The sequence below is a fragment of the Mobula hypostoma genome, chromosome 5 (genome assembly GCF_963921235.1).
Source record: "Mobula hypostoma chromosome 5, sMobHyp1.1, whole genome shotgun sequence".
Lineage (NCBI taxonomy): Eukaryota > Metazoa > Chordata > Chondrichthyes > Myliobatiformes > Myliobatidae > Mobula > Mobula hypostoma.
The window spans coordinates 71619103-71646953 of record NC_086101.1 but is presented as its reverse complement, the minus strand read 5'-3'; the positions used below and the strand labels follow the sequence as shown (position 1 = coordinate 71646953).

The following is a 27851-nucleotide window of genomic DNA, read 5'->3' as shown; positions in this document are numbered from 1 at the left end:
CATATGCACACCACACTCTGCCTGAAGGAGTTGCCCCTGAGGACCTTTTAAATCTTTCCCCTTTCACCTTGAACCTGTGCCCTTGAGGCAAAGAGAATCAAAAACCAGGTAAAAACTGTCTGCATTCACACCATCGATGCCCCTCATGAATGTCACACCCCTCGCGGTTTTTCTATTTTACTGGGTTTCTATGTGCTTTTATCAGTTTTAGTTTTCTTGGTTCATTCTTCCTTTCATCAAATTTTGATTCCTCAAAGGTGGCGATGTATCAGTATGTAAGAGGCAGTTTGAAAATCTGCCTGAGTGGTGCCATAATTACAACCTCTCTCTCTCTCTCTCAATGTCAGTAAGACCAAGGAAACCAGAGGTTCATGAACTCATCGGAAGATCAGAGGTAGAGAGGGCCGGCAGCTTTAAATTCCTCAGTGTTATTTTGGAGGGCTCATCCTGGGCCCAGCACGCACGTTCAATTACAAAGAGAGCACGGCTGCACCTCTACTTCCTTAGGGGTTTGCGTAGTTTTGGCATGATGTCGAAAGCTCTGACAAACTTCTATAGATGTGCAGTAGAGTGTATACTGACTAGCTGCATCACAGCCTGGTATGGAAACACCAATACCCTTGAAAGGAAAATCCTACAAAGTGTAGTGAATAAGGGCTCCCCCAACATGAGTAAAGCCCTCATTACCATTGAGCATATCTGCATGGAATACTGACACATGAAATCAGCATCCATCACCAGAGACCCCATCACCTAGGGCCTGCGCTCTTCCCATAGCTGCCATCAGGAAGTAGGTACAGGAGCCTCAGGTCTCAACACCAGGCTCAGGAGCTGTTACTATCCCTCAGCCTTCAGGCCCTTGAACCAAAGGAGATAGCTTGATTCCACTTCAGTTGTCCCATCATTTAAATGTTCCCACAACCAACGGACTCACTTTGGAGGACTCTTCATCTCATGTTTTTGATATTGATTACATATTTATTTGATAATCCTTATTTCTTTGTTTTTGTATTTGCACATGTGTTGCCTTCTGCACACTGGTTGAACATCCAAGCTGGGCGGTCTTCCATTGATTCTATTATGGTTATTATTCTATAGGTTTAGTGAGTATGCCCACAGGAAAATGAATAAGTGGTGGCATATATTTACGTTGAACTTTGTCACTCCAAGGTTGCACAGGTTGAAGCACATACTACACAGAAGTTGGTTATTCAGGCCCCTGGTCTGTTAATGTTCTGACTTGCTGAGGTATATTCTCCTCAATTTTGTGTGATTTCTAGATTTACAATAAGCTTAACTTCCATTAATTTCAATGTGAAAATTCTGATTGTGTTTAGAGTTCAAATATCAAAGAGCCCCACACACTTTAAAAAACACGAATGCAATTTTCTGAAATGATGGATGAAACATGGAGGTGCTGAGGAGTAGTTGAAATAAAAAACTGTAGGTGCTAGAAATTTGAAACACAAACTGAAAATATTGGTTCAAAGGTCCAATTTAATGTCAGAGAAATGTATACAATATACATCCTGAAATGCATTTTCTTTGCAAACATCCACGAAAACGGAGGTGCCCCAAAGAATGAATGACAGAAAGAATAAGAACCCTGAAGTCCCCCCCCCCCAGCTCCCCTTCCTCCTGCGCGTAAGTGGTGGTGAGCAACAATCCCCCCTCCCCCCACCGGCAAAGAAAAGCAAGCATCAGCATCGCTACTGAGCACTCGTGTGTGAGCAAACCAATAGCAATGACACAGTCTTTAAGTTACCCCAGAGACTGCATTACACACCGGCATTTGACACGCCACAGGTTCTGTCTCTCCCTATTAAGGCAGAAGGAAGTGTCTCCACTTCCCCAGCAAGCGGGGAGACATAGCGTACAACTTGCTGGTTTAAGATGTTAAAAGTCCATTACGTTGCTTTTTTCACACTCTGTGCCTGAAGCTCGCAAAGATCCCGGGTCTTTGGGCACACAACAGTAGATTTTCCGACTCTCCCAACGACACACGGGTCTCCTACTGTGACACTGACCCTCGATCCGCCCAACTCCAGAGCCCCGAGATCTTAGGCTTCCAAATCCGAGCCGGTCTCTCAGGCCGAGCACTTGGCGTGCCGAACAACGGCCGGTCCTGAAACCCTGAGAACGGGTCCCATTCCCTCGAAGAATCGGTCAGCGTGTAACTCCAGGTCAAGGTCTTCAAAAGAACCCTGAAAGGGAAAAATAAAGATATTAAAGATGGAAATAGAGCTGTTTACGAAGATGCAGCTTAGCGCCATCTCAACTTCGCTTCGCAGGGAAAGTGGAGATCTGAGCTTGTAAGGGAACCTTGGTGAACATAGGAAGCTGTCCAAGGAATGGGAGATGGAACTTGGACAAGTGTGAGGTGTTGTATTTTGGTAAGTTAAACCAGGGCAGGACTTGTGCAATAAATGGCTGAGCCTGGGAGAGTATCATATAGAGAGATACAAGGCTAAAGGTACATAGTTCCCTGGAAGTGGCAATCCAGATGAACAGGGTATCACCTAATCTGCACTTGGATCTCACTGATGCAGATGAGGCCATTTTGGGAGCACCAAATGCAATAAATAAGGTTGGAGGAGGTGCATAGTCTGTGAAATCAGTTCATGTTGAGGTGAGGGTGAAATTATCCCCTCTGGTTCAAGAGCCTGATGGTTGAGCAGTAATAACTGCTCCTGAACCTGATGGTGTGGGACCTGACCTCTTTCCTTCATGATAACAGCAGCAAGAAGAGAGAGCCTGGATGGTGGGGTCCTTGATGATGGATGCTGTTTTCTTGTGACAGCGCACCTTGTAAATCTAGTGGGGAGGGCTTTGCCTGTGCTGTACCGGGCTGTAACCACCACTGCATGTAGGCTGTTTTGTTCCTGTGTATTGGTGCTGCCATTGCAGTCAATAATGCATCCAGTCAGGATATTTTCCACTGTGCATCTTTAGAAGTCAGTCAGTGTTTTAGATGACATGCTGAATCTGCACAAACTTCTGAAAAAGCAGTGGCATTGTGGTGTCTTCTTTGTGATGGCACTTGCATGCGGATCCCAGGGCAGATTCTCTGATATGATAAAGCCAAAGAAGTTAAAATCAATCCCCAAATGAGGATTGACTCAGGAACCTCCAGCAGCTCCTTCCTGTAATCCATGATCATCTCTTTGATTTTGCTGACATTAAGTGAGAGTTTCTTGCCATGCCACTCTTCAACACGATTTTCAATCTTTCTCTTTTATGCCAATTCATCGCCACCTTTGACTCAGCCAACAATATTGGGGTTGTCAGCAAACTTAAATAGGGCATTAGAGGTGACTTAGCTACGCAATGAAAGATGTGAAGCGAGTTGAGTCTTACCTGGGTGGAGGGGGAATTCTTGCTTAATGAAAAAGGAGACATTGCAGATGTCTGGCTGAAGAAGTTTTGCCATGAGATCAGATGTGGTGGAGGAAGAAAGGAGTACACACAGAATGGTGGAGGAACTCAGCAGGTTTAAGTTCAGTTTAATCCCATTCAACTGTACACATGAATACTGCGAAGAGGAGCAACAGAGTGCATGTAATACACAACACATAAAGTAATATTACCACAAAAAAAAACAAATAATAGAAGTCCATATTTGATACAAATTTAAAAAGTAAACAGTATGATGCTACTGGCGCTTCATGCATGACAACACCTGGGTGGTGGCCTGGAGTTCAGTTGTCTTATGGCCTGGAGAAGAAGCTGTTTCCCACCTTAACAGTTCTTGTCCTAATACAACGATATCTCCTGCCTGTTGTTAAGTGGTCATAGAGATTATTGGATGACTGGGAGGGAGCATTGACAATGCTAAGTGAACTACGTAGCCAGTACTCCTGACAAATATCTTGGTGTAAGAGAGACCCAAATGATCCTCTTAGCAATCCTTGAAAGCCTTTATATGGTCAGATGCCTTGTAACTCCCTTACAGCTGCTCAGGACATTCTTGATGGTGCACTTGTTATAAAATTGGTTCGAATGGGTGGGGGGTGCCGGGGAAGACTTGCTCACCTCAATCTTCTCAAGAAGTGGAGATGCTGCTGTATTTTCTTGATTAATGGGGTGATGTTGAGGGACCAGGTGAAATTGTTGCTTTGTGAACTGCCATAAACTTGGTGCTGCTAACTCTCTCCACAGAGGAGCCATGTATGTGCAGTGAGGAGTGATCAGCCTGCATTTTCTTAAAATCGACAATCATTGCTTTGGCCTTGTCCACATTGAGACTCAAGTCGTTGTGCTGGCATCATTCTACCAGCCCCCACTACCTTCTCTTTGTATGCCATTTTGTTGTCATTGTTGATGAGGCCAACCACTATTGTGTCATCAGAGAACTTGATGATTTGGTTTGAATTGGATTTGGCAGTGCAGCTATGCACGAACAGCAGGTTCTTCATCAGGACTGGAAAAAAGAGATTAGAAGTTGTAGTGAGAAGATGGGGAAACGAAAGGGAGAAGTATAGGTGATAGGTGAAATTGGGAGACGGGTTAAGATGAAGTAAAGAGCTGGGTAGGCAATTGGCAAAGAGATAAAGCGTTGGAGAAGGAGGAACGTGATAGAGGACAGAAGGCCATGGAAGAAAGGGAAGGGGGAGGAGCACCAGAGGGAGATGATGGGTAAGTAAGGTTATAAGGTGAGAGAGGGAAATGGGAATGGTGAAGGGGAGGTGGGGGGCAATTACCAGAAGTTTGAGAAATTGATGTTCAGCTGGAAGTTCCAGAACTCGAACTTCTGGTAATTGCCCCCCCTTCCCCTTCAAAATTCCCCATTCTCATTCCCCCCTCCCACTTTATCTCTTTACCTGCCCATCACTTCCCTCTGGTGCTCCTCCCCCTTCCCTTTCTTCCATGGCCTTCAGTCCTCTCCTATCACATGCCCCCTTCTCCAGCCCTTTATTTTCACCGATTGACTCCCCTGCTGTCTACTTCACCCGCCCCCGTCCCGGTTTCACCTATTGCCTACCACCTTGTACTTCTTCCTCTCCTTTCCCCACCTTTTTACTCTGACTTTTAACTTTTTTCCGTTCCTGATGGAGGTCTCAGGCTAAAGCGTTGACTGATTACTCTTTTCCATAGATGCTGCCTGGCCTGCTGAGTTCCTCCAGCGTTTTGTGTGTGTTGCTTGGATTTCCAGCATCTGCAGATTTCCTCTTGTCTGTAGATTTTTCTCTTGTTTGTCCTTCTCTGCAGTATTCTGTTCCAAATACAAGCAAGGGTGGGTGCCCTGAAAGATGGGAAAAATGCTTCCGAGATAATCTTCTAAGGAAGCAATTCACTAACTTATAAAGCATATCAGTTTGGTTTTGTTGTGATATATATTTTTTTAATTTTATTTTTATTTGGATAAGGAGTTCACAATTATCATGTACTTTTTTCACACATATAACCTTTTCCATTTTTTTATATGTATAAAACTACAATTATTTATACATTCTTAAGTACACATTGAGATGATATAAAAGCAAAATAAACATTTAAATAGATAATTATGTACTGTGGTAAATCTAACCTATTAGGCTAAGTAATGAAATTAGTTGTTAAGAAAAATGGTAATAATAGTTTCCATACAACCTTTCTGGACCATTTCCACTGGTCCAAAATGTTGCATACAAGCCTATATACCAGCCATTGTAGGTGTTTATATCCCAATTTGTTCGTGCTTGTTCCTGCCCGCAGACATAATTATCCAATCCCTATGTACTTATTTACTTAATTTTTTCATTTTTTTTTATCCCTTTCCCAAATCTTTCCCTTTACTTGTGTTAATTCTCTATTTTCCAAAAAAAAACAACAACAACCATTTAGACTAGGGGTGCTTACGTTAGCAATATTAGTGTGTTGATGAGAAGAGCAATATAAATCATTAGGAGAGTCATCTAAAGTCTGCTCGCATTGGGGTTATATATTCAATCCATTTATTCCAGATTTGATAAAATGTTTCTTTTTGAGTTCTCAGGGAGTAGGTCAACTTTTCCATTTTAAATATTTCCAAGATAATTTCGTACCAATCTTCTAATGTAGGTGGTATTGGATTTAGCCATTTTCTAGTGATTGATTTCTTACTTGCCGCTAAGAGGGCCTGCAGCAACTTTATATCTTCCTTCTGTTCAAGATTGTGATATATTGTGATTTGTGATATTTTTCAAATGGAAAAATATGTTATGTACTTTTCAAAATAATCCTACTACCACAGCTTTTTATGTTTAGTCCAATTTTTTTTTAGAGCTTTTCAAAATACATTGTTGATTTGTTTTGTTTTACTTTTCAGGAAGTAATAAAAGTTGTTCAGCCTATTATATTGGGAAAAATTGTTAATTATTTTGAAAACTACAATAAGGATGATACAGAGGCTTCTAAAATTGCCTTTGGATATGCTGCTGGCCTATCGCTTTCTACGTTGTTTTTGGCAATTACACATCACCTGTACTTCTTTCATGTACAAAGGAGTGGAATGAAACTAAGGATAGCAATGTGCCATATGATTTACAGAAAGGTAAGAAATTTACTGTCAATGATTGCCTCTCTATGGAGTGGCAAAGGTTAGTGTGGTTTAATTTTTGATGGATACACATAACAAAATTGCTTCACGATAAAATACAGTGAATTCCAGTTAAGTGATGCATATCAGGACCAGTACACTTTGGCCCAATTAAGTGACTGCCCACTTAGCCAAAGTTTAATAACTAAAAAGATATCCAAAAGATAGCCTATCATTTAACTGTGTAACATATTATGTATTTAAATGATATGCAGAATAAATTAGAACACTACCAAAAGTTCTACATTACCATAAAACTGTATATTAGTTCCTAATTGTTATTGATGGAGGAATTAATTCAGTGTATGTTGACGTGTTCTTTTGAACAACTGTAAATGAACAGAATCAGCACAGACTCCTAATGTAGATATTGGGCTGCCTTCAAACAGTGCTTTTAACAGTTGCATCTTCGAAACCTTCATTTTACTTAGAACATTCAAGGTGATTGTCGATACCTTAAAAATCTCTTCCTGGTGACTTGTTGAAGTGGTGAAATAGTTTCATTTTTGCTCCCAGCTGTTTCTGGCATCTCCAAGCCTGAATGCTTGAAACTGCATGAGTACAACAAATCTGAGCTGCCTTACTGTTTATCTTTCGCCAACTATCAGTGACTAAAATCACTGCTTTTTGAACATAGACACATTCACGTGCGCTCTTTAAAAACTGTTTGCAGTAAGCACAATGTAATGTCTAGTGGTCACATGATGTGCACGTGACTGATGCTACTTAGAAATTGTTTGGCAATAGTTGCCTGTCCCAATTAAGCAACATAGTGTCCCAAATAAACAAAGGGAATCACTAATAGTCTCTCACTAATTCTACCTACTGGGCCTTTATCTGTAACAATACACAATTTGGGCTTTATTACTGTTCAGGTCAGTAAAGGTATTCAATCAGTCCTTATAATTTAATGTATTGTAACTCGCTGTTCTAATCTCATGGTTTGGACAGGGCTATAACTGGTCAGATGAGAGCTGAACTGGTCAGATAGGTTGTAGTTTTCTCTGAGTTCAGAACTCGGGGTCCTCTTTCTATAGTGGTTGTTCCTGGGTTGTAGCTACCCATGTGTGCAGTGTTCCTTTAATTTACTTTCACCTGATCTTCTGGACTTTTCAGAACCCTCAAATTAAGTTAGTTGAAAAGGTGAAGATGCAGTTACTGAGTTGTCCTGCCAATTTGCTGGGCAGCTTTCTGCTTATTCAGTTGTTTGGTTCACTTAGGTATCATATAAGGCTTGGTTGGTGGTTTAATTATTGGTCATATGACTATACTTTTATGAAATATACTTCAGCTTTGCAAATAATCCTGTTTTATGGCACTTAATCAAAGCATCACACGGAGTGCATTACCTTCCCCGTTGGGATGTGTTACGCATCGTGGTTAAGCTGTCTTATTGGCAACTAACTATGCCTTGAACATTCTTATCAAAATTGCTGATGTAGATGACAAGCAATGATAAGCCTAGCACCATCCTCTGACGTACAAGTTTCCAGTATGAGAAACAAGATTTTATTATTACTCTCTACTTTCTATTATCAAGCCAATTGTTTATCCATTTAGACAGCCCTCCCTGGATTCCACGTATTCTAACTGTCCAGAGCAGCCTACCATATGGAACCTTAGCAAAGGCCTTACCTAAGTCATATAAACCATGTTTACTGCCCTACCCCAATCGACTTTCTAGGTCACATTACCAAACTTGATTAGCTTTATAAGACATGACCTCCTGCCCACATAGCAATGCTGGCTGTCCCTAATCAATCCATGTCTTTCCACCGTATCTTATCCTCAGGATCCTTTCCAGTAATTTACCTGCCACAGACTAACTGGACCATGGTTCCTCGGTGTTTCTTTGTCACTCGTCCTAAATAAACTGGTCTGGCACTTCACTCGTGGCTAATGACGATGCAAATATATAGTGATGATTGGGGATTCCATAGTTTCTCCTCTTGCCTTTACAGTGTTCTTGGATATACATGGTAGGCCTTGGAGATTTTTCTATCTTCACACCTTTTAAGAAATCCAGCACCTCCTCTGCTGTAATGCTGACTTTCTCCCCATTAACCTTACCTGGTTTTGAGAACTTCATGTCTTTCTCCATAAAGAAATATTCATTAAGGACTCTGCTCATCTCTTGCTGCTGTACACCAAGATCTCTACTTTGATCTCTGATAAACCCTATTCTCTCTCTAATCACTTTTCTGCTTAATATACTTCTAAAATTTCTGAGGATTCTTCTTTGCCAAAGCTATCTCATGCCCTCTTTTTGCCTGGATTTCCTTCTTGAGCACAATCCGGCTTGATCCCAGCTGCCTGCACCTGACCCATGCCTCATTTCTCCTACCCAGAGTCTCAATATCCCTCGTCACCCAGGTTTCCCTGCTCCCACCAGCCTTGCCCTTCACTCTTAACAGGAACATGCAGACGTTGTGCTCTCACTGTCTCACCTTTAAATGCCTCTCACTTTATTGTTGTCCCTTTGCCCTCGAGCAACCTACTCCAGTCAACCTTTGCAAGTTCCTGTCTCATACTGCGAAAGTTTACCTTGCCCCAAATTAGAACTTGAACCCGTGGAGTAATTCTGCCCAATTTCATAATCACTTTAGAACTAATAGATCTAGATGGGGCAGAGTTTGTTAAGTGTGTCCAGGACGGATTCCTGTCATAGTATGTGGACAGGCCGATTAGGGGGAATGCCATACTAGATCTAGTACTAGGTAATGAACTGGGTCAGGTCACAGATCTCTCAGTGGGTGAGCATCTGGGGGACAGTGACCACCGCTCCCTGGCCTTTAGCATTGTCATGGAAAAGGATAGAATCAGAGAGGACAGGAAAATTGTTAATTGGGGAAGGGCAAATTATGAGGCTATAAGGCTAGAACTTGCGGGTGTGAATTGGGATGATGCTTTTGCAGGGAAATGTTCAATGGACATGTGGTCGATGTTTAGAGATCTCTTGCAGGATGTTAGGAATAAATTTGTCCCGGTGAGGAAGATAAAGAATGGTAGGGTGAAGGAACCATGCGTGACAAGTGAGGTGGAAAATCTAGTCAGGTGGAAGAAGGCAGCATACATGAGGTTTAGGAAGCAAGGATCAGATGGGTCTATTGAGGAATATAGGGAAGCAAGAAAGGAGCTTAAGAAGGGGATGAGAAGAGCAAGAAGGGGGCATGAGAAGGCCTTGGTGAGTAGGGTAAAGGAAAACCCCAAGGCATTCTTCAATTATATGAAGAAAAAAAGGATGACAGGAGTGAAGGTAGGACCGATTAGAGATAAAGGTGGGAAGATGTGCCTGGAGCCTGTGGAAGTGAGCGAAGTCCTCAATGAATACTTCTCTTTGGTATTCACCAATGAGAGGGAACTTGATGATGGTGAGGACAATATGAGTGAGCTTGATGTTCTGGAGCATGTTGATATTAAGGGAGAGGAGGTGTTGGAGTTGTTAAAATACATTAGGATGGATGAGTCCCCGGGGCCTGATGGAATATTCCCCAGGCTGCTCCACGAGGCGCGGGAAGAGATTGCAAAGCCTCTGGCTAGGATCTTTATGTCCTTGTTGTCCACGGGAATGGTACTGGAGGATTGGAGGGAGGCGAATGTTGTCCCCTTGTTCAAAAAAGGTAGTAGGGATAGTTCGAGTAATTATAGACCAGTGAGCCTTGCGTCTGTGGTGGGAAAGCAGTTGGAAAAGATTCTTAGAGATAGGATTTATGGGCATTTAGAGAATCATGGTCTGATCAGGGACAGTCAGCATGGCTTTGTGAAGGGCAGATCGTGTCTAACAAGCCTGATAGAGTTCTTTGAGGAGGTGACCAGGCATATAGATGAGGGTAGTGCAGTGGAGGTGATCTACATGGATTTTAGTAAGGCATTTGACAAGGTTCCACACAGTAGGCTTATTCAGAAAGTCAGAACGCATGGGATCCAGGGAAGTTTGGCCAGGTGGATTCAGTATTGGCTTGCCTGCAGAAAGCAGAGAGTCGTGGTGGAGGGAGTACATTCAGATTGGAGGGTTGTGACTAGTGGTGTCCCACAAGGATCTGTTCTGGCACCTCTATGTGATTTTTATTAACGACCTGGATGTTGGGGTAGAAGGGTGGGTTGGCAAGTTCGCAGACGACGCAAAGGTTGGTGGTGTTGTAGATAGTGTAGAGGATTGTCAAAGATTGCAGAGAGACATTGATAGGATGCAGAAGTGGGCTGAGATGTGGCAGATGGAGTTCAACCCGGAGAAGTGTGAGGTGGTACACTTTGGAAGGACAAACTCCGAGGCAGAGTACAATGTAAATGACAGGATACTTGGTAGTATGGAGGAGTGGAGGGATCTGGGGGTACATGTCCACAGATCCCTGAAAGTTGCCTCACACGCGAATAGGGTAGTTAAGAAAGCTTTTGGTGTGTTAGCTTTCATAAGTCGAGGGATAGAGTTTAAGAGTCGTGATATAATGATGCAGCTCTATGAAACTCTGGTTAGGCTACACTTGGAGTACTAGTGAGGTTTAAGAGACTACTAGACAGGTATGTGGAGGAATTTAAGGTGGGGGCTTATATGGGAGGCAGGGTTTGAGGGTCGGCACAACATTGGGGGCCGAAGGGCCTGTACTGTGCAGTACTAGTCTATGTTCTATGTCCTATGGTCACTGATTCCAAAGTGCTTCCCCCATTGTCACCTCAGTGTCCCACCCTGCCCTATTATCCAAGAGTAGGTTAAGTGTTCTCCTCACTCTAAGGCTTTATCTCTCTTCATATTGCCCAAGGTATGTTTGCTGAACACACTGAACAGATTCCACCCCATCTAAACCCTTAACAGTATGGCAGTCCCATTCTATGTTGGGAAACTTAAAATCCTCCCCTATTATTCTTCCAACTCTCCACAATCTCCCTACTAAAGACCATTCACCTACTAGCTGCACATTAAGTGTGACCATTTCATTGAAGTTCTGGACCTCAATGCTCTCAGGATTAGCGATGCTCACGAGTAAATCTACCTGCAGCTGCAGATGTTCTAACAATTCTGCTGAGGAAAGCTGGCAAGCTGTGCAAATTCTCAGCAAAACCGAGTAAAATCGGGGCCAGTCATGTTTCTGATTCCTTTTAACTGACATGTATAGAAATGGGCCTTTAGAATCAAAATGTGGGAAGTAAAATTAAGCACTTCCTTCCCACATTAATGTTAGAAATAGATGATTGTTTTTAAATCATTCGTGTTTTGTTACTTTGAAATTATTTGTATTAATTCAAACTACATAATTTTTTTTATATATTTATGTTTCAGGCACTGCGTCTCAATAACATTGCACTGTCACGAACAACCACAGGCCAGATAGTGAACCTGTTATCCAATGATGTAAACAAGTTTGATCAGGTATGTAGTTATCAGTCAAGGAGGAAGATGTGGGTGGTGAGGTTGTAGTCCATTATAATCAAAGTTGTGGAGTAAAACTGCGCAGAAACAGACCGTTCGATCCACTAAGCCCACACTGATCATCAAGTAGCCTACTATGCTTTGTGTTTCAAGTGCTCATTCAGCTACTACAAACGTACTTAAGTCGTGTGAGAGTACCTGCAACCATCATTTTCTCAGCTAGTGTGTTTCAGATTGCAACTGCCTTCTGGGTTGGGGAAAAAAGATCAATCAGCCTCCGAGTCCAACATAGTATTCTCCGTAACTTCCGCCACCTCCAACGGGATCCCACCATTAAGCACATCTTTCCCTCCCCCCCCACTGCTTTCCACAGGGATCGCTCCCTACGCAACTCCCTTGTCAATTTGTCCCCCCCCATCCCTCCCCACCGATCTCCCTCCTGGCACTTATCCTTGTAAGCGGAACAAGTGTTACACATGCCCTTACACTTCCTCCCTCACCACCATTCAGGGTCCCGACAGTCCTTCCAGGTGAGGCGACACTTCGCCTGTGAGTCGGCTGGGGTGATATACTGCATCCGGTGCTCCTGATGTGGCCTTCTATATTTTGGTGAGACCTGACGCAGACTGGGAGATCGTTTTGCTGAACACCTATGCTCTGTCCGCCAGGGAAAGCAGGATCTGAACCAATTTCCCCTGGGATCAATAAAGTATGACTATGACTATCTCCCAGTGGCCACACATTTCAATTCCACGTCCCATTCCCATTCTGATATGTCTATCCACGGCCTCCTCTACTGTAAAGATGAAGCCACACTCAGGTTGGAGGAACCACACCTTATATTCCATCTGGGTAGCCTCCAATCTGATGGCATGAACATTCTATAACTTCTGCTAATGCCCCATGTCCCCCTCGTATCCCATCCGTTATTTATTTATATACACACATTCTTTTTCTCTCTCTCCTTTTTCTCCCTCTGTCCCTCTCACTATACCCCTTGCCCATCCTCTGGGCTTTTTTCCCCCCTCCCCCTTTTCTTTCTTCCTGGGCCTCCTGTCCCATGATCCTCTCATATCCCTTTTGCCAATCACCTGTCCAGCTCTTGGCTCCATCCCTCCCCCTCCTGTCTTCTCCTATCATTTTGGATCTCCCTCTCCCCCTCCCACTTTCAAATCTCTTACTAGCTCTTCTTTTAGTTAGTCCTGACGAAGGGTCTTGGCCCGAAACGCCGACTGTACCACTTCCTAGAGATGCTGCCTGGCCTGCTGCGTTCACCAGCAACCTTGATGTGTGTTGCTTGAATTTCCAGTATCTGCAGAATTCTTCCTGAATCGTGATAAATTCTTAGTTTTATTGGCAAAATGGAGCAACTTGGATTCCCTCCATTTTGCCCACTCTCACAACAGGTCAACAGAAGATGCCATTTTATTGGCTCTTCACTCAACCTTGAAACATCGGGAGAAGAGAGATACATACATCAGGATGTTCTTTATTGACTCACGCTCTGCATTTAACACTATCGTCCCCTCAAAGCTAATTAATAAGATGCAGGTCCTTGGTCTCAATACCTCCTTGTGCCTCTGGATCCATGATTTCCTCACTTGCAGACTGCAGTCATTTTGGATTGCCAACAATATCTCCTGTACAATCACCATCAGCACAGGTATACTCCAAGGCTGTGTGCTTAGCTCCTTGCTCCACTCGCTTTATACTTATGACTTAGAGGCTAATGGCAACTCCAATGTCATATTTAAGTTTGCTGATGACACCACTGTTGTGGGGTGAATCAAAGACGACAAATCAGCAAGTAGGAGGGAGATTGAAAATCTGGCTGAGTGATGCCACAACTTTTCACTTAGTGTCAGCAAAACCAAGGAGCTGATTACTGACTACCGGTGAAGAAAACTGGAAGTCTATGAGCCAGTCTTCATCAGGGATCAGAGGTGGAGCACCTCAGCAACTTTAAATTTCTTGGTCTTATCATTATAGAGGCTCTGGCCTGGGTCCAGGACGTAATTGTCTTTACAAAGAAGGCACACCAGCACCTCCATTTTCTTAGTATTTGTGGAGATTCAGAATGTCATCTTGGACAAACTTCTTTAGAAGTGTGCGGGAGAGTATACTGGCTGTTTGCATCGTAGCCTGGTATGGAAAACACCCATTCCCTTGAATAGAAAATCCTGCAAAAAGTAGTAGATACAGCCGAATACGTCACCGGTGAATCCTTCCTAGCACTGAACACATCTACAAGAAGTGCTATCGCAGGAAAGCTGCATCCATCATCAAGGCCATGCTCTCTTCTCACTGCTGCTATTAGGAAGGTGGTACATGAGCCTCAGGACCTGTGCTACCAGGTTCAGGGACAGTTATTACCCCTCAACTATCAAGCTCTTGAACCAGCAGGGCTATCTTCATTCACTCCAGCACTGAACTGATTTCACAACCAATTGACTCACTTTTAAGTACTCACGTTCAACTCATGTTCTTGATATTTATTGCTTACTTATTACTATTATTTTGTTATTTTTGTATTTGCACAGCTTTTCGTCTTTTGTACATCGTCTTTGTTATGTGCAGTTTTTCATTGATAATGTTGTGGTTCTTTGTATTTAGTGTGAAAGAAAATGAATCTCAAGATAGTATATGGTGACATAGATGTATTTTGATAATAAATCTACTTTGACTTTGTTTTTAGAAAAAAACTAAAGCATAGTGGAATTATTGTACACAGTAAAATTTGCATAAAGAATAACTTAAGGAAACAGATGACCTATGTTCCTCATCAGAGGTTGTGATTGATGGGGAGCTTTGCTTTTTAAATATCAGATCGTTCATTATGTGCCATGTCATATGACATAGGTGATCATGGCCTTTCCATGACCACAATCGTTCTTGGCAATTTTTTCTACACAAGTGGTTTGCCATTGCCTTCTCATGGCAGTGTCTTTACAAGATGGGTAATCCCAGCCAGTATCAATACTCTTCAGAGATTGTCTGCCTGGCGTCAGTGGTCGCATAACCAGGACTTGTGATATGCACCAGCTGCTCATACGACCATCCACTGCCTGCACGCATGATCCTGATCATTGGGGCTAAACAGGTGCTACATCTTGCCCAAGGATGACCCGCAAGCTAGTGGAGGGAAGGAGCACCTTACACCTCCTTTGGTAGAGACGTATCTCCACCCTGCCACCCCTAAATAACAAAAAGACTAATAAGTTTAGATCCTCTCTTCGACGGGAGTTCAGTGAAACCATCTCTCACTGCTCCCCATCTGTAATTTCTTCGGCTCTTCAACTTTTCGACCACACTTTGACTCTTCTCCTATCATTTTGGATCTCCCCCTCCCCCTCCAACTTTCAAATCCCTTACTCACTCTTCCTTCAGTTAGTCCTGACGAAGGGTCTCGGCCTGAAATGTCAACTGCACCTCTTCCTACAGATGCTGCTTGGCCTGCTGCGTTCACCAGCAACTTTGATGTGTGTTGCTTGAATTTCCAGCATCTGCAGAATTCCTGTTGTTTGCGTTTAAATTCACTACTGCGAAGCCTCTTCCGGTGATGCCTACACCGAAGAAGTTTAGATCCTCTCTTCGACGGGAGTTCAGTGAAACGATGTCTCACTGCTCCCCATCTGTAATTTCTTCGGCTCTTCAATTTTTCGACCACACTTTGATTCTTCTCCTATCATTTTGGATCTCCCCCTCCCCCTCCAACTTTCAAATCCCTTACTCACTCTTCCTTCAGTTAGTCCTGACGAAGGGTCTCGGCCTGAAACGTCGACTGCACCTCTTCCTACAGATGCTGCCTGGCCTGCTGCGTTCACCAGCAACTTTGATGTGTGTTGCTTGAATTTCCAGCATCTGCAGAATTCCTGTTGTTTGCGTAATAATACCTTGTTTCCTCTTGGGTACCTAGTAAACGCAAGTCATGTAAATACACCATGTCTATCTACAAACCAATATGTCCCAGTTTTTTTTATGCCAGGATATTTGTACTCTAATTCAACTATGATCTGGTGCTGGCAAAACCCCGCATTTGGAAATTATATAGGAGAGTCATGTTCGTGCAGGTTGAGAGATCTCTGGCTGATCATAGGCCTGGCCCCCTCAAAAACTGGAAAAAATATTCAAACATTGGTGCCTAATCAGAAAGGAACAGGGGACAGGATGTTGAGGTCTGCTTCTTTGGGATATTGTGCCAACAAACTAAAGGTAAAAATGAAATCAGAGGCTTAAGAATACTCTCTTCCAACAACCACTTTCAAAAGGCTATATTCTAATTCTGGGTATAGATGCTCCATCTCTCTAGAAGGAGGGTTTCCAGCCTGGGGTCCATGGACCCCCTTGCTTAATGGTATTGATCCATGCCAACAAAAAAGTTTGGGAACTCCTGCTCTAGAAGGTGTTGGTTCTACACATAAGATTTAAGTCAAGTCCAACTTTAAAAAAACAACCATGTAAACTTGGAATAATTTCTTTTAAATGGCGGGTATTTTCTGAAAGTCTATAAGCAGCTTGTATGAGCTGATGATCTGAAATAACTGATAACACAAAACCAATTCCACACTTTAAACACTTGTCCAAAGTTTCTTTTCAGTGTATGAATGCTTGTGCACTTATAAACTGCAAAGAAATTTAAAGGTTAATGGTGTTTTTTAAATATTATATTTCACCTCATGTTGAAAACTTTGTACATGGATATTTTTGTAATGCTAATACTATGTATATTACATCAACTGTTTCAGGTAACCATATTTCTGCATTTCCTGTGGGTTGCACCATTGCAAGCAATTGCAGTGGTAGCACTGTTGTGGTATGAAATAGGACCATCCTGCTTGGCTGGAATAGCCATACTACTTATCCTGATGCCATTGCAAACCGTCTTTGGCAAGTGGTTTTCAGTTCTGAGGTATCTTTTTACTGAGATTTACTTTTTGCACTATTTATTTATGAAAAATTTGTATATTTTTAAATGCTTATTTCAGATCTGATTTTACATTGAATCAGTTAGAATATAAGTTTTCACATCCTTCTTTTTACATCCCAGATTTCAAATTCAAGTGTAGGTGTTGCTGAGAAGGCAGCCATTTCTTGTTGCTCTTAAGAAATTGCAATGGACTGTTGTTTTAAGCTTCTGCAATCCTTGTACACATTTGATTGCAGGGTCAACTGAGCAGCAATGAAATATATATTGAAGCTAAGGTGCTGTATGATTTTGAGGTAATGATGCTGGTGTGCATCCATAGTTCATTTGCTTTTGGATGTTGCAGGTTGTGAGTTTGAGAAATGCTGTCAACGAAGCTAGTGGAAACTTATTATCCCAGATTCCATGTAGATCAGTTTTAACAGTGCCACATTTTGTCTAATATTATCTTCATATTGATGGTGGTTATCCTCTGGCATTCATGTGTATCCATGTTTGAATCAATCAAGAGCTAACGGGGCTGAAAGAATGCCAACATTGGAGGCGTTGTACCGTTCCAATTTCACAAGTGTTATAATTTCTAGTATCGGCTTCATTTTGTATGCTAATGAACAAGTTGTTTTAAATAATGGGCTTGATAATTAGTCTATTAATCCCGTATTTATTGGATCAATAAAATAAATACCTTCAGTCCTGATGAAAGGTCTCGGCCTGAAACCATCCACTATTTGTTTCCTTCCATAGTTGCTGCCTGACCTGCTGAGTTCCTCCAGCAATTTACTCTAGATTTCCAGCAGTTTTTGTGTGTTGCTCTGGATTTCTAGCAGCTGCAGTCTGTCTTGTGTCTAGTAAAAATACTTAATTTATTAATAATTTAATATTAGTATTTCCCTGCTGTATACAAAAGATGGGCATTGGCATGAGTCTTACAACTTCCCAGTCCCTCTATGTGAACTCAAACAGGTCCCTTATCATATTTAATTATGTAAAATCTTGGCATTGTCTGGATCTAAACATTGATAAAACAATGACATTATGTTTCCATTTAAAGCTCTGTGCTTAGAAAGGGATAATGAGAGAGGTGGTGTATTTGGTCAAGAAGGAAAAGGAAGGGTATGTAAGGTTTTGGAAGCTAAAATTAAATAGAGTTCTTCAGAAATATAAAGAAATACAATCTAACTAGAAAAGAACTAAAGAAGGTAGTTAGGGGAGCCAAGAGGGGTCATGAAAAGTCCTTGGCAAAGATTCCCAAGACATTGACAAAGGAGTGAGCATGTGCTTGGAGGAGGAGGGCATGAGTGAGGTCCTAAATGGGTGAAGTGCATTAGTATTTAGCAAGAAGGACCTGGAAGATGGGGAGATTAGTATGAGGTATGCTAGGGCATTTCGAGATAAAGGAGAGGTAGTGTTGAGTCTCTTAAAGAACATTAATGTGGATGTCCCCAGGGCCTGATGGGATCTACCCCAGGTCAATTAGAGAAGCAAAAGATGAGGTTGCTATGGTTTTGACCAAGATCAGCAATGCCTTCTCTAGGCACTGGCAAAGTTCTAGAGGGCTGACAGGTAGCTAATGTTGTTCCGTTATTCAAGAAGGGAAATCGGGGTAGCCTGAAAACTGTAGACTGATGAGTCTCATGTCAGTGGTAGGAAACTTACTGGAGATGATTCTTAGTGAAAGGATTTATGATGATTTGGCCTAATTAGGAGCAGTCAGCATGGTTTTGTATCGGGTATTTCATGTCTTACAAACTTGATTTAAGTTTTTCAAAGGTGTGACAAAGGTGATTGATGAAGACAGTTGAGGCATTTGACAAGTCCCCTCAGGGGTGGCTGTTCCCAGAAGTTGAAGTTGAAGTTGAATGGAATCCTTGGTGAATTGGCCACCTGGCTTTAGAGTTAGCTTGCTCACAGAAGACAGAGAAGTCATTGAAGGGATTTATTGAGGCTGAAGGCCTGGACTAGTGATGTTCCTTAGGGATCCATACTGGGATCCCTGCTGTTCGTGATCTGTATAAATAACCTGGATGATTATGTAGATGAGTGAATTAGTAAACTTGCAGATATGTCTGCCAAAGAATATAGTGGGATATATATCAGTTGCTAGTATGGGTGGAGAAATGGTAGGTAGAGTTTAATCTCACAATAGGTTAAACTACAGCAGCCAGATGGGTTAAACTCCATCCACCGAGGACAGCATGGTAGTGTAGTGGTTAGCACAATGCCGTAGCTGTGGACATACATCTACTGATGCTTCAGGACACATCTTCAGTGATGTTCCTGGAATAATTGGGTGTTTCGGGTCTTTCAACATCATACAACCTCCTCCAGGTGACCCAGCCAGGGCTGATCAGACCCCAGCTTCTGTCCAGATGGCTAGCTACTTATGACTCCATGGCTTCCCTCTTTTGAGCCACAGCCATCTTGAGGCCCTCTCTGTCGTATCGGTGGTACTGCGGATGGCTCTCCTCTTTCTCTCTCCCTCAATGCCCAAATTGCTGAAGGCTCTCGCTAAGGAACGGGCTGTGAATGTCCTACAACTAACCTCCACTGGGATAATTATTGTTGTCATGGCTTGTAGCTTCTTATCGACCCCTCCCTTCGCCGTTGCCTCCAGAATTTGGTCGACATCTTCGTCAAACTGCTTCCACAGTGAAGTCATGTTAGCTGCAGGCCGTTTGATCTGCCTGCTGTTAGACTTGATGTTGGAGGGATTCGTTTGCAACACTGGGAGGTTCCAGGCACTATGGGGTGACTCCGGGCCTGGCACCTCCTTCGTCCCACCACATTGGACACCTGCGCATTGTGCTGCTCCTGCTTCCGCCAGACACTTCATCCTTGCTTGGTGGATCTTCAAGCCACGATCGTTCTTGCAGATTTTGCCACATGCACACTGCTTCCTTGTAGTCGTTTGTTCGTTGTCTGGGTCTGATGCCGTTGTATCCATCCGACCTAAGTTCAGTTCCCGCTGCTGCCTGTAAGGAGTCTGTACGTTCTCCCTATGACCACATGAGTTTCATCCTGATGCTCTGCTCTCCTCCCACAATTCAAAGATGTACCAGTTAGTAGATCAACTGGTCATTGTAAATTGTCCTGTGATTAAACTGAGATTAAATTGCTGGGCCACGTGACTCAAGAGGCCTATTTCATGTTGTACCTCAGTAAGAAAGTAAATAAATAAACATATAATGTGAGGTGTTCAGTCAATAAGATCAAATGTAAAGGGGCAGTGCATTGTTAATGGCAAGATCCTTAAGTGTTGATAAGCAGAGGGATCTTGGAGTCCAAGTCCATAGCTCCAGAGGGATTTAGAGGAACAAATTTGTAGAGATCTCAGACTGTTGCAAGAATTATAAGGTTGTTCTATTTGGTGATTCTAGCTTTCTACATATTGACTGGGATTCCCATACTGCAAAAGGACAAAATGGGATAAAATTTGTCAAATGTGTTCAGGAAAGTTTCCTTATTAAGTACGTAGAAGTCCCAACGAGAGAGTGTGCGATACTTGATCTGCTATTAAGGAATGAGACAGCGCAGATGACAGAAGTTTGCATAGGGGAGCACTTTGCACCGAATGATCACAGTGCCTTTAGTTTCAAAACAAATATGCAAAAGGATAGGTCTGTTCTGCGTTTCTAAACATTCTAAGTTGGAGAAAGGCCAATTTTGATGGTATCAGAAATTATCAGTCAGGTGTGGATTGGGACGGGCTGTTTTCTGGCAAAGGTGTACTTGGTAAGTGGGAGGCATTCAAAAGTGAAATTTTGAGAGTACAAAACTTGTATGTGCCTGTCATGAATGAACAGTAATAGGTGTAGGAAACCTTGGTTTTCAAAGGATAGAGAGGCCTGGTTAAGAAAAGAAAAGGCGCATAGCAGGTATATGCAGGTAGGAACAAATGAGGTGCTTATGGAGTGTAAGAAATGAAGAGAACACTTAAGAAATAAATCTGGAGAGCTAGAAGAAGGCATGAGGTTCCTCTAGCAGACAAGGTGAAGGAGAATCCAGAGGGATTCTACAGGTATGTTAAGAGCAAAAGGATTGCAAGGGACAGAATCGATTATCTAAAAGATCAGAATGGTAATCCATGTGTGGAGCCCAAAGAGATGGGGGGGGGGGGTGTTAAATTAAATTTTTTTGCATCTTTACTTACTTAGGAGATTGATACAGAATCTATAGAAGTGAGCCATCAACTTCATGGACTCCTTACAGATTACAGAGGAGGAAGTATTTGCTACCCTGAGGCAAATCAGGGTGGATAAATCCCCAGGGCCTGACAAGGTGTTCCCTCAGCCCCTGAGGGAGACAAGTGCAGAAATTGCTGGGGCCCTGGCAGAGATATTTAAATCATCCATAGTGACAGGTGAGGTACTAGAGGACTGGAGGATAGCCAGTATTGTTCTGCTGTTTGAGAAAGGCTCTAAGAACAAACCAGGGAATTTAAGGTCGCCTGTATCAGTTATTGGAAGGTATTCTAAGGGGCTAGAATCATGAGTATTTGGATAGACATGGACTGATAAAGGATAGTCAGTCTGGCTTTGTGTGGGTAGGTCATTTTTAACCAATTTTAGAGTTTTTTGAGGAAGTTACCAGGAAAGTTGATGAAGGCAAGGCAGTGAGTGTTGTGTACATGGACTTTAGCAAGGCATTTGACGAGATCCCACATGGGAGGTTAAGTCGAGAAGGTCCAGTTGTTCGGCATTCTGGATGAAGTAAATTGGATTCGACATTGGCTTTATGGGAGAAGCTAGAGAGTGGTAGTAGCTTGTCTGACTGGAGGCCTGTGACTAGTGGCGTGCTGCAGGGATCAGTGCTGGGTCTGATGAGTGTGGCCTCATCGTGGCCGTAGAGAAGGCCATGTACTGACATGTTGGAATGGGAAATGGAAGTGAAATAGGTGGCTGCAGGGAGATCCAGCTTTAAAGACCACCTTCACTCTTTCCTCCAGAAAAAGCAGGATCTGATAGCCACCCATTTCCATTCCGACATGTCAGTCCATAGCTTCCTCCACTGCCGTGGTGAGGCCACACTCAGGTTGGAGAACCAACATCTTGTATTTCTTCTGGGTAACATCCAACCTGATGGCCTGAACGTTAATTTCTTGAAGTTCAGATAATTGTCCCTCCCCCAGCTTCCTTTACCATTCCCCGTTCCTGCTTACCTCTCTCCTTAGCTTATCTCCTTATTAGTCCATCACCTCCCTCTGGTGCTCCTCCACCTTCCCTTTCTTTCATGGTCTTCTCTCCTCTCCTATCAGATTCCTCCTCCTCCAGCCCTGTATCTCTTTCACCAATCAACTTCCCAGCTTTTTACTTCACCTCTTTCCCCCTCTCCTGGTTTTGTCTATCACCTATCATCTGTACTTCTTCTTCCCCTCCCCTCACCTTCGTAGTCTGATTTCTCCCATTCCCTTCCAGTCCTGATGAAGGTTTCCGCCCGGAACATCAACTGTTTACTCTTTTCCATAGATACCGCCTAGTCTGCTGAGTTCCTCCAGTGTCTTGTGTGTGTTGCTACAGGAATTTGGATGTTATATTGAAGTTGTATTAGATGCTGGTGAGGCCAAATTTGGAGTATTGTGTGCAGTTTTGGTCACTTACCTACAGGGAAGATGTAAATAAGGTTGAAAGAATGGAAAGAAAATTTACAGGGATGTTGCCGGGTCTGCAGGACCTGAGTTACGAGGAATATGTTGGGACTTTATTCCTTGGAACATAGAAGACTGAGAGGAGATTTGATAGAGGGATACAAAATTAAGAGGGGTATAGATGGGGTAAATGCCAGCAGGCTGTTTCCACTAAGGTTGGGAGGGACTACAGCTTGTGCTCATGGGCTAAGGGTGAAAGGTGAGAAGGTTAAGGGGAACAAGAGGGGAATGTTCTTCACTCAGAGGGTTGTGAGAGTGTGGAATGAGCTGCCGGCACATGTGCGTGCGAGCTCGATTTCAATGTTTAAGAGAAGTTTGGATGGTAAGGGTGTGGAGGGCTGTAGATGATAGGAGTAGGCAGATGTAAAGGTTCGATAGACTAGATGGGTTGAAGGGCCTTATCTATGCAGTACTTTTCTCTGATTGTGACTCTGACTCCTTGAAAGTGACTTTACAGATTGATTGGGTAGTGAAGAGGTATATGGCATGGTTGCCTTTGTTGATCAAGTGACTAAGCTCAGGAGTCAGCTGGTTCTCTTGCAGCTTTATCAAACTGGTAGGCTGCATCTGGAGTATTGCATTCCATTTTGGATGCACCATTTAGGAAAGATGTAGATTTGATAAATTGGGTTATTGTCACATGTACTGAGGTACAGTGAAACACCTGTCTTCCGTAAGTCTATACAGATCCATTCATTACAGTGTTGCATTAAGATGGTATAAAATAAAACAATCAGGGTGCAGAGTAAAGTGTTAAAGTACAGAGAAAGTGCAATGCAGGTAGAATGTTATGATAAAGGAAAATACTAAAAGAATTGAAAAGTATATTAAATGCAAAAGGGGATCTAGGAAGAAAGGAGAGGATAGATAGTTAGAAAAATACTTTATTAATCCCAAAGGAAATTACAGTGTCACAGTAGCATTACAAGTGCACAGATAAAAGTATTAGAAGAAAAGTGGAAAGAATAAATACTAAGTTACCTCAAACAATCTAACAGTAGGGGGTTATCACCTCGCCAGCTATAGGTTGACTCATTATACAGCCTAATATCCAAGAGTAAGAATGACCTCATATAGTGATTTTTGGAGCAGCGCAGTTGTCTTAGTCTATTACTAAAAGTGCTTCACTGTTCAGCCAAGGTGTCATGCAGAGGATGAGAAATATTGTCCAGAATTGCCAGGACTATCTGTAAGGTCCTTTGTTCTACCACAGCCTCCAGCATGTCCAGTTTGACTCGTACAACAGAGCCAGCTTTTCTAATTAGTTTATTAAGCCGGTTGGCATCACCTGTGTTGATGCCTTTGCCCCAGACAACCCCTGCACAGAAGATTGTACTGGCGACAACAGACTGGTAGAACATGTGAGGGAGAGGCCTGCATACTCCAAAGGACCTCACTCTCCTCAGGAAGTAGCGTCTCTGGCCTTACTTGTACACAGCCTCTGTGTTGGTGCTCCATTCAAGTCTGTCATTCAGGTGCACCCCTGGTACTTGTACATCCTCACCACATCCACGTCTTCAACATCAATAGTAACAGGGAGCAGTGCAGGCTTAGTCATAATGTCCATCACTATTTGCTTTGTCTTACTAACTTTCAGCTGCAGATGATTCACCTTGTACCATTTGACAAAGTCCTCCTCCAGGTCCCTGTATTCATCCTCTCGTCCTCCCTTTATACACTCAGCTATTGCTGAGCCATCAGAGAATTTCTGCAGATGACATGACTCAGTGTTATATCTAAAGTCTGAGCCAATACGTTCCCCTGTGGGGCCCCAGTGCTGCTTATATCCATGTCTGACGCACAGCTCTGAAGCCGTACAAACTGTGGTCTGCCAGTCAGGTAGTCCATTATCCAGGATACAATGGAAGTGCCAACCTGCATTGAACAGAGCTTTTCCCCCAGCAGTGAGGGCTGTATGGTATTGAAGGCACTTGAGAAATCAAAAAACATGATACTCACAGTGCTGTTCTGCTTATCCAAATGGGAGTAGGCTCTGTTCAGCAGGTAGATGACAACATCGTTGAATCCAACATGCTCTTGGTAGACAAACTGCAAGGGTTTGAGGGCTGATCTGACCAGGGGTCGGAGGTGACCCTGGACCAGCTTCGCTAGGATCTTCATGTGTGAGGTCAGAGCCACTAGACGGTGGTCATTCTTGGCCCTCCTCGGGTACTAGGAGCACACGTGATGTTTTCTACACAGTTGGGACTGTTTCCAAGCTGAGACTGAGATTGAAAATGTGCTGGAGAACTCCACACAGCTGGGCTGTACACTCTTTGTGGTTCATACCATTCGGTCCGGATGCTTAGCCTGTCTGTGTTTCCCCAGATCCCTTCTCACCTGCTCAGTCGTGAAAGTGAGTCCATAATGACTGGGGAGTTGGTGGAAGTTGGGGGCTAGGGAAGTGAAGTTCAGGATGATAGCAGTTGGTATATGATAATCCCTTAGAAGTCAATATAATCTCTGTGTGAGGTTTTGACAGTTCTTAAGTGAATTCAGGAGCACGTGTCCCTGAGACCTGACCAGATCTGTCCTAGGATATTAATGGGAAACAAGAGAAGAAATGGATGTGAACCTGGCAGAGGTTTTAGTAATTTTGTTAGCTACAGGTGTGGTTCCAAAGGAATGCAAATGTTGTGCCGTTATTGATGAAACTCAGATAAGGCAGAGAACTATAGTTCGGTGAGTCTAATATCGGTGGTGGAAAGGTTAATGAAGGAGATTCCAAGTTATTGAAGGAGATAAAGCAAAGACTGATTTGGAATGATTAGCTTTGGATGGGGAATCATGTCTCCCAAATTTGATCGGTATCATTTTGAAGAGGTGACCAAGAGGGCGAGCAGGGCCAGTAGACATTGTCTGCATGAACTTTAGCAAGACCTGTAGTAAGTTTCTGTATGGTAGGTCAGTCTAGAAGGTTAGAATTTCGCAAATGCCGGGCGAGCTAAACAATTAAATACAAAATTGTCTTGGTGGAAGGAGTCTTGATGGGGATGGGTGAGTATTGTTTTCAGATTAGAGGCCTGTGACCTGTAGCATACCGTAGGGATTAGTGATGGATCCTCTGGTGTTTATTATATACACTCATGGGCCACTTTGTTAGGTACACCTGTACACCTGCTCATTAATACAAATATCTAAGTAGCCATTTATGTGGCAACACCTCAATGCATGCAGATATGGTCAAAGGAGGTTCACAAAAATGATTCCAGAATTGAACAGCTTGTCATAGGAATAGCTTTTGTCGGCTCTGGGCCTGTATTCACTGGCATTCAGAAGAATGAGGGGCGACCTAATTGAAACCTATTGAATGGTGAACTCCCTTGATGTGGAGAAGATATTTCCTATGGTGGGAGTATCTAAGACCAGAAGACACAGCCTCAGAATAGAGGGGCATCCATTTAGAATGGCGATGAGGGATAATTTCTTTAGCCAAAGAATGGTGAATCTGGAATATGTTGCTACAGGCAGATGTGGAGGGTAAATCTTTATGTATATTTAAGGCAGAGGGTGATAGATGCTTGGTTGATCAGGGCTAAGGGGATTGGGGGGCGGGAATGGCAAGTGATTTGGGCCTGAGAGGAAAAATGGATCAGCCTTGATGAAATGGAGGAGCTGACTTGATGGGCCAAATGGCCAAATTCTGCTCCTATATCTTCTGGTCTTATGTGGGAAATCGGTGGATCACCTATCTTCAATGAATTCACAAGAGTAAATACTGCCTTTCTCTGTAAGGTCTAACCCAGGGGTCCCCAACCTTTTTTGCATTGCGGACCAGTTTAATATTGACAATATTCTTGCGGACTGGCCGACCGGGGGCGGCGGGGGGGGTAGGGTTGCCAACGGACAAGAGTAGCAGTCAAATGCGTTGTTTACCCAGAGAGACTACAATGGCCATGAAGCCTTGCGCAGGCACCAGTGCGCATGCGTGTCGTGACCTGCCGATTCCTGCCCCGCCCGCCCCCCCTCCCCCCCCGCCCTTCAGCAAATCCTTTTTGGCGATTCTGTTTGTGGGGGTGGGTGTGAATCACTACTGGAATATAGGCGATAAGTGGCTAATACACTCAATTTTGTTTCTAAAAGGGTTTATCTAACTAATATTAAACACACAGCGCATATTTTCCTCGCATGAATACAGTGATAAGTCAATTATCAGGGGAGGACGGGGAGCTTGAAGTGTTGAACGAACTTCCAGTAGAAGTGGTAGAGGCAGGTTCGATATTATCATTTAAAGAAAAATTGGATAGGTATATGGACAGGAAAGGAATGGAGGGTTATGGGCTGTGTGCAGGTCGGCGGGACTAGGTGAGAGTAGCGTTCGGCACGGACTAGGATGTCCGAGAAGGCCTGTTTCCGTGCTGTAATTGTTATAGGGTCACTTATAAGTCAATAGCATCATAACATTTTAAGTAACATTTGGATATTAAACACACAGCACATATTTCCCCCGTATGAACATATAAAATCATTGCAACACACCAATATTGCTGAATCAGTGGGAGCCCTGGGCTTGTTTCCCTGCAACAACACGGTCCTATTGAGGGGTGATGGGAGACAGTGATACTCGAAGGGGGTTCCTTATGTCCAGTCTATTCCGCAGTTTAGTTTTCGTTGCATTCATTGCAGAAAACTCCGCTTCGCAGAAAAATGTTGGAAATGAAAGCAACGTTTTCAGTGCTTTCGTGACTATCTCAGGATATTTAGCCTTGACTTTGATCCAAAATGCCGACAGAGATGTTATGTCAAACATACTTTTCAGCCCGTCGTCATTTGCAAGCTCGAGGAGTTGATCTCCTTCCCACCCTGACACGGATGACGCGCGGGTCACGACCTCGCATGCGTAATGGCTCAACAGTGGCCATGACAGGGAATGAGAAAAGGTGCAGCTGACTCATATCGCCAAATCATATCGCTTCTTTGTGGCCCAGTAACGGTCCGCGGCCTGGTGGTTGGGGACCGTTGGTCTAACCGTACGGTAGATTTTCAACAGACCAAACCAAAATGAAGTCAAAAGAGCATTCAGGACAAATCGGGGCATAAATCTGGGGAAGGGTACAAAATTATCTCAAAGGATCATTAAAAAAAATTATGAGTGTGTTACGGAATGCAAAATAAGATTTCCAGAAACCTCTGTTCTCTGCCCATGCCACAGGCTTGGACGTCAGCTCTGGGCCATAAAGGAGTTTGATGTGGCAGGTAGTGTTGAAAAATCCAGAACTCGTTGTCCACCTGGATAGAACTGAGAAGGATATTTTGAGGGGCCTAAGGTGCTTATGTCCAAATTAGAAAGCAAACTACAACTGTAATAATCCCGGAGGGACAACCTGAGCTGCACACACATTAGCATAAGGTCGATAAAACA

General features: G+C 43.2%; 1 protein-coding gene across 2 annotated transcripts in view; it reads left to right on the top strand.

Annotated features, from left to right (window-relative positions):
* Positions 1-27851, top strand: part of abcc4 (ATP binding cassette subfamily C member 4 (PEL blood group)) — a 349901-nt gene that overhangs the window by 67360 nt on the left and 254690 nt on the right. For both annotated transcript variants that reach the window (XM_063048526.1, XM_063048527.1), the window contains exons 4-6: positions 6287-6511; positions 11832-11921; positions 16667-16830. In XM_063048526.1, coding sequence (XP_062904596.1) covers positions 6287-6511; positions 11832-11921; positions 16667-16830 — 479 coding nt within the window. The remainder of the gene's footprint in view (positions 1-6286; positions 6512-11831; positions 11922-16666; positions 16831-27851) is intronic.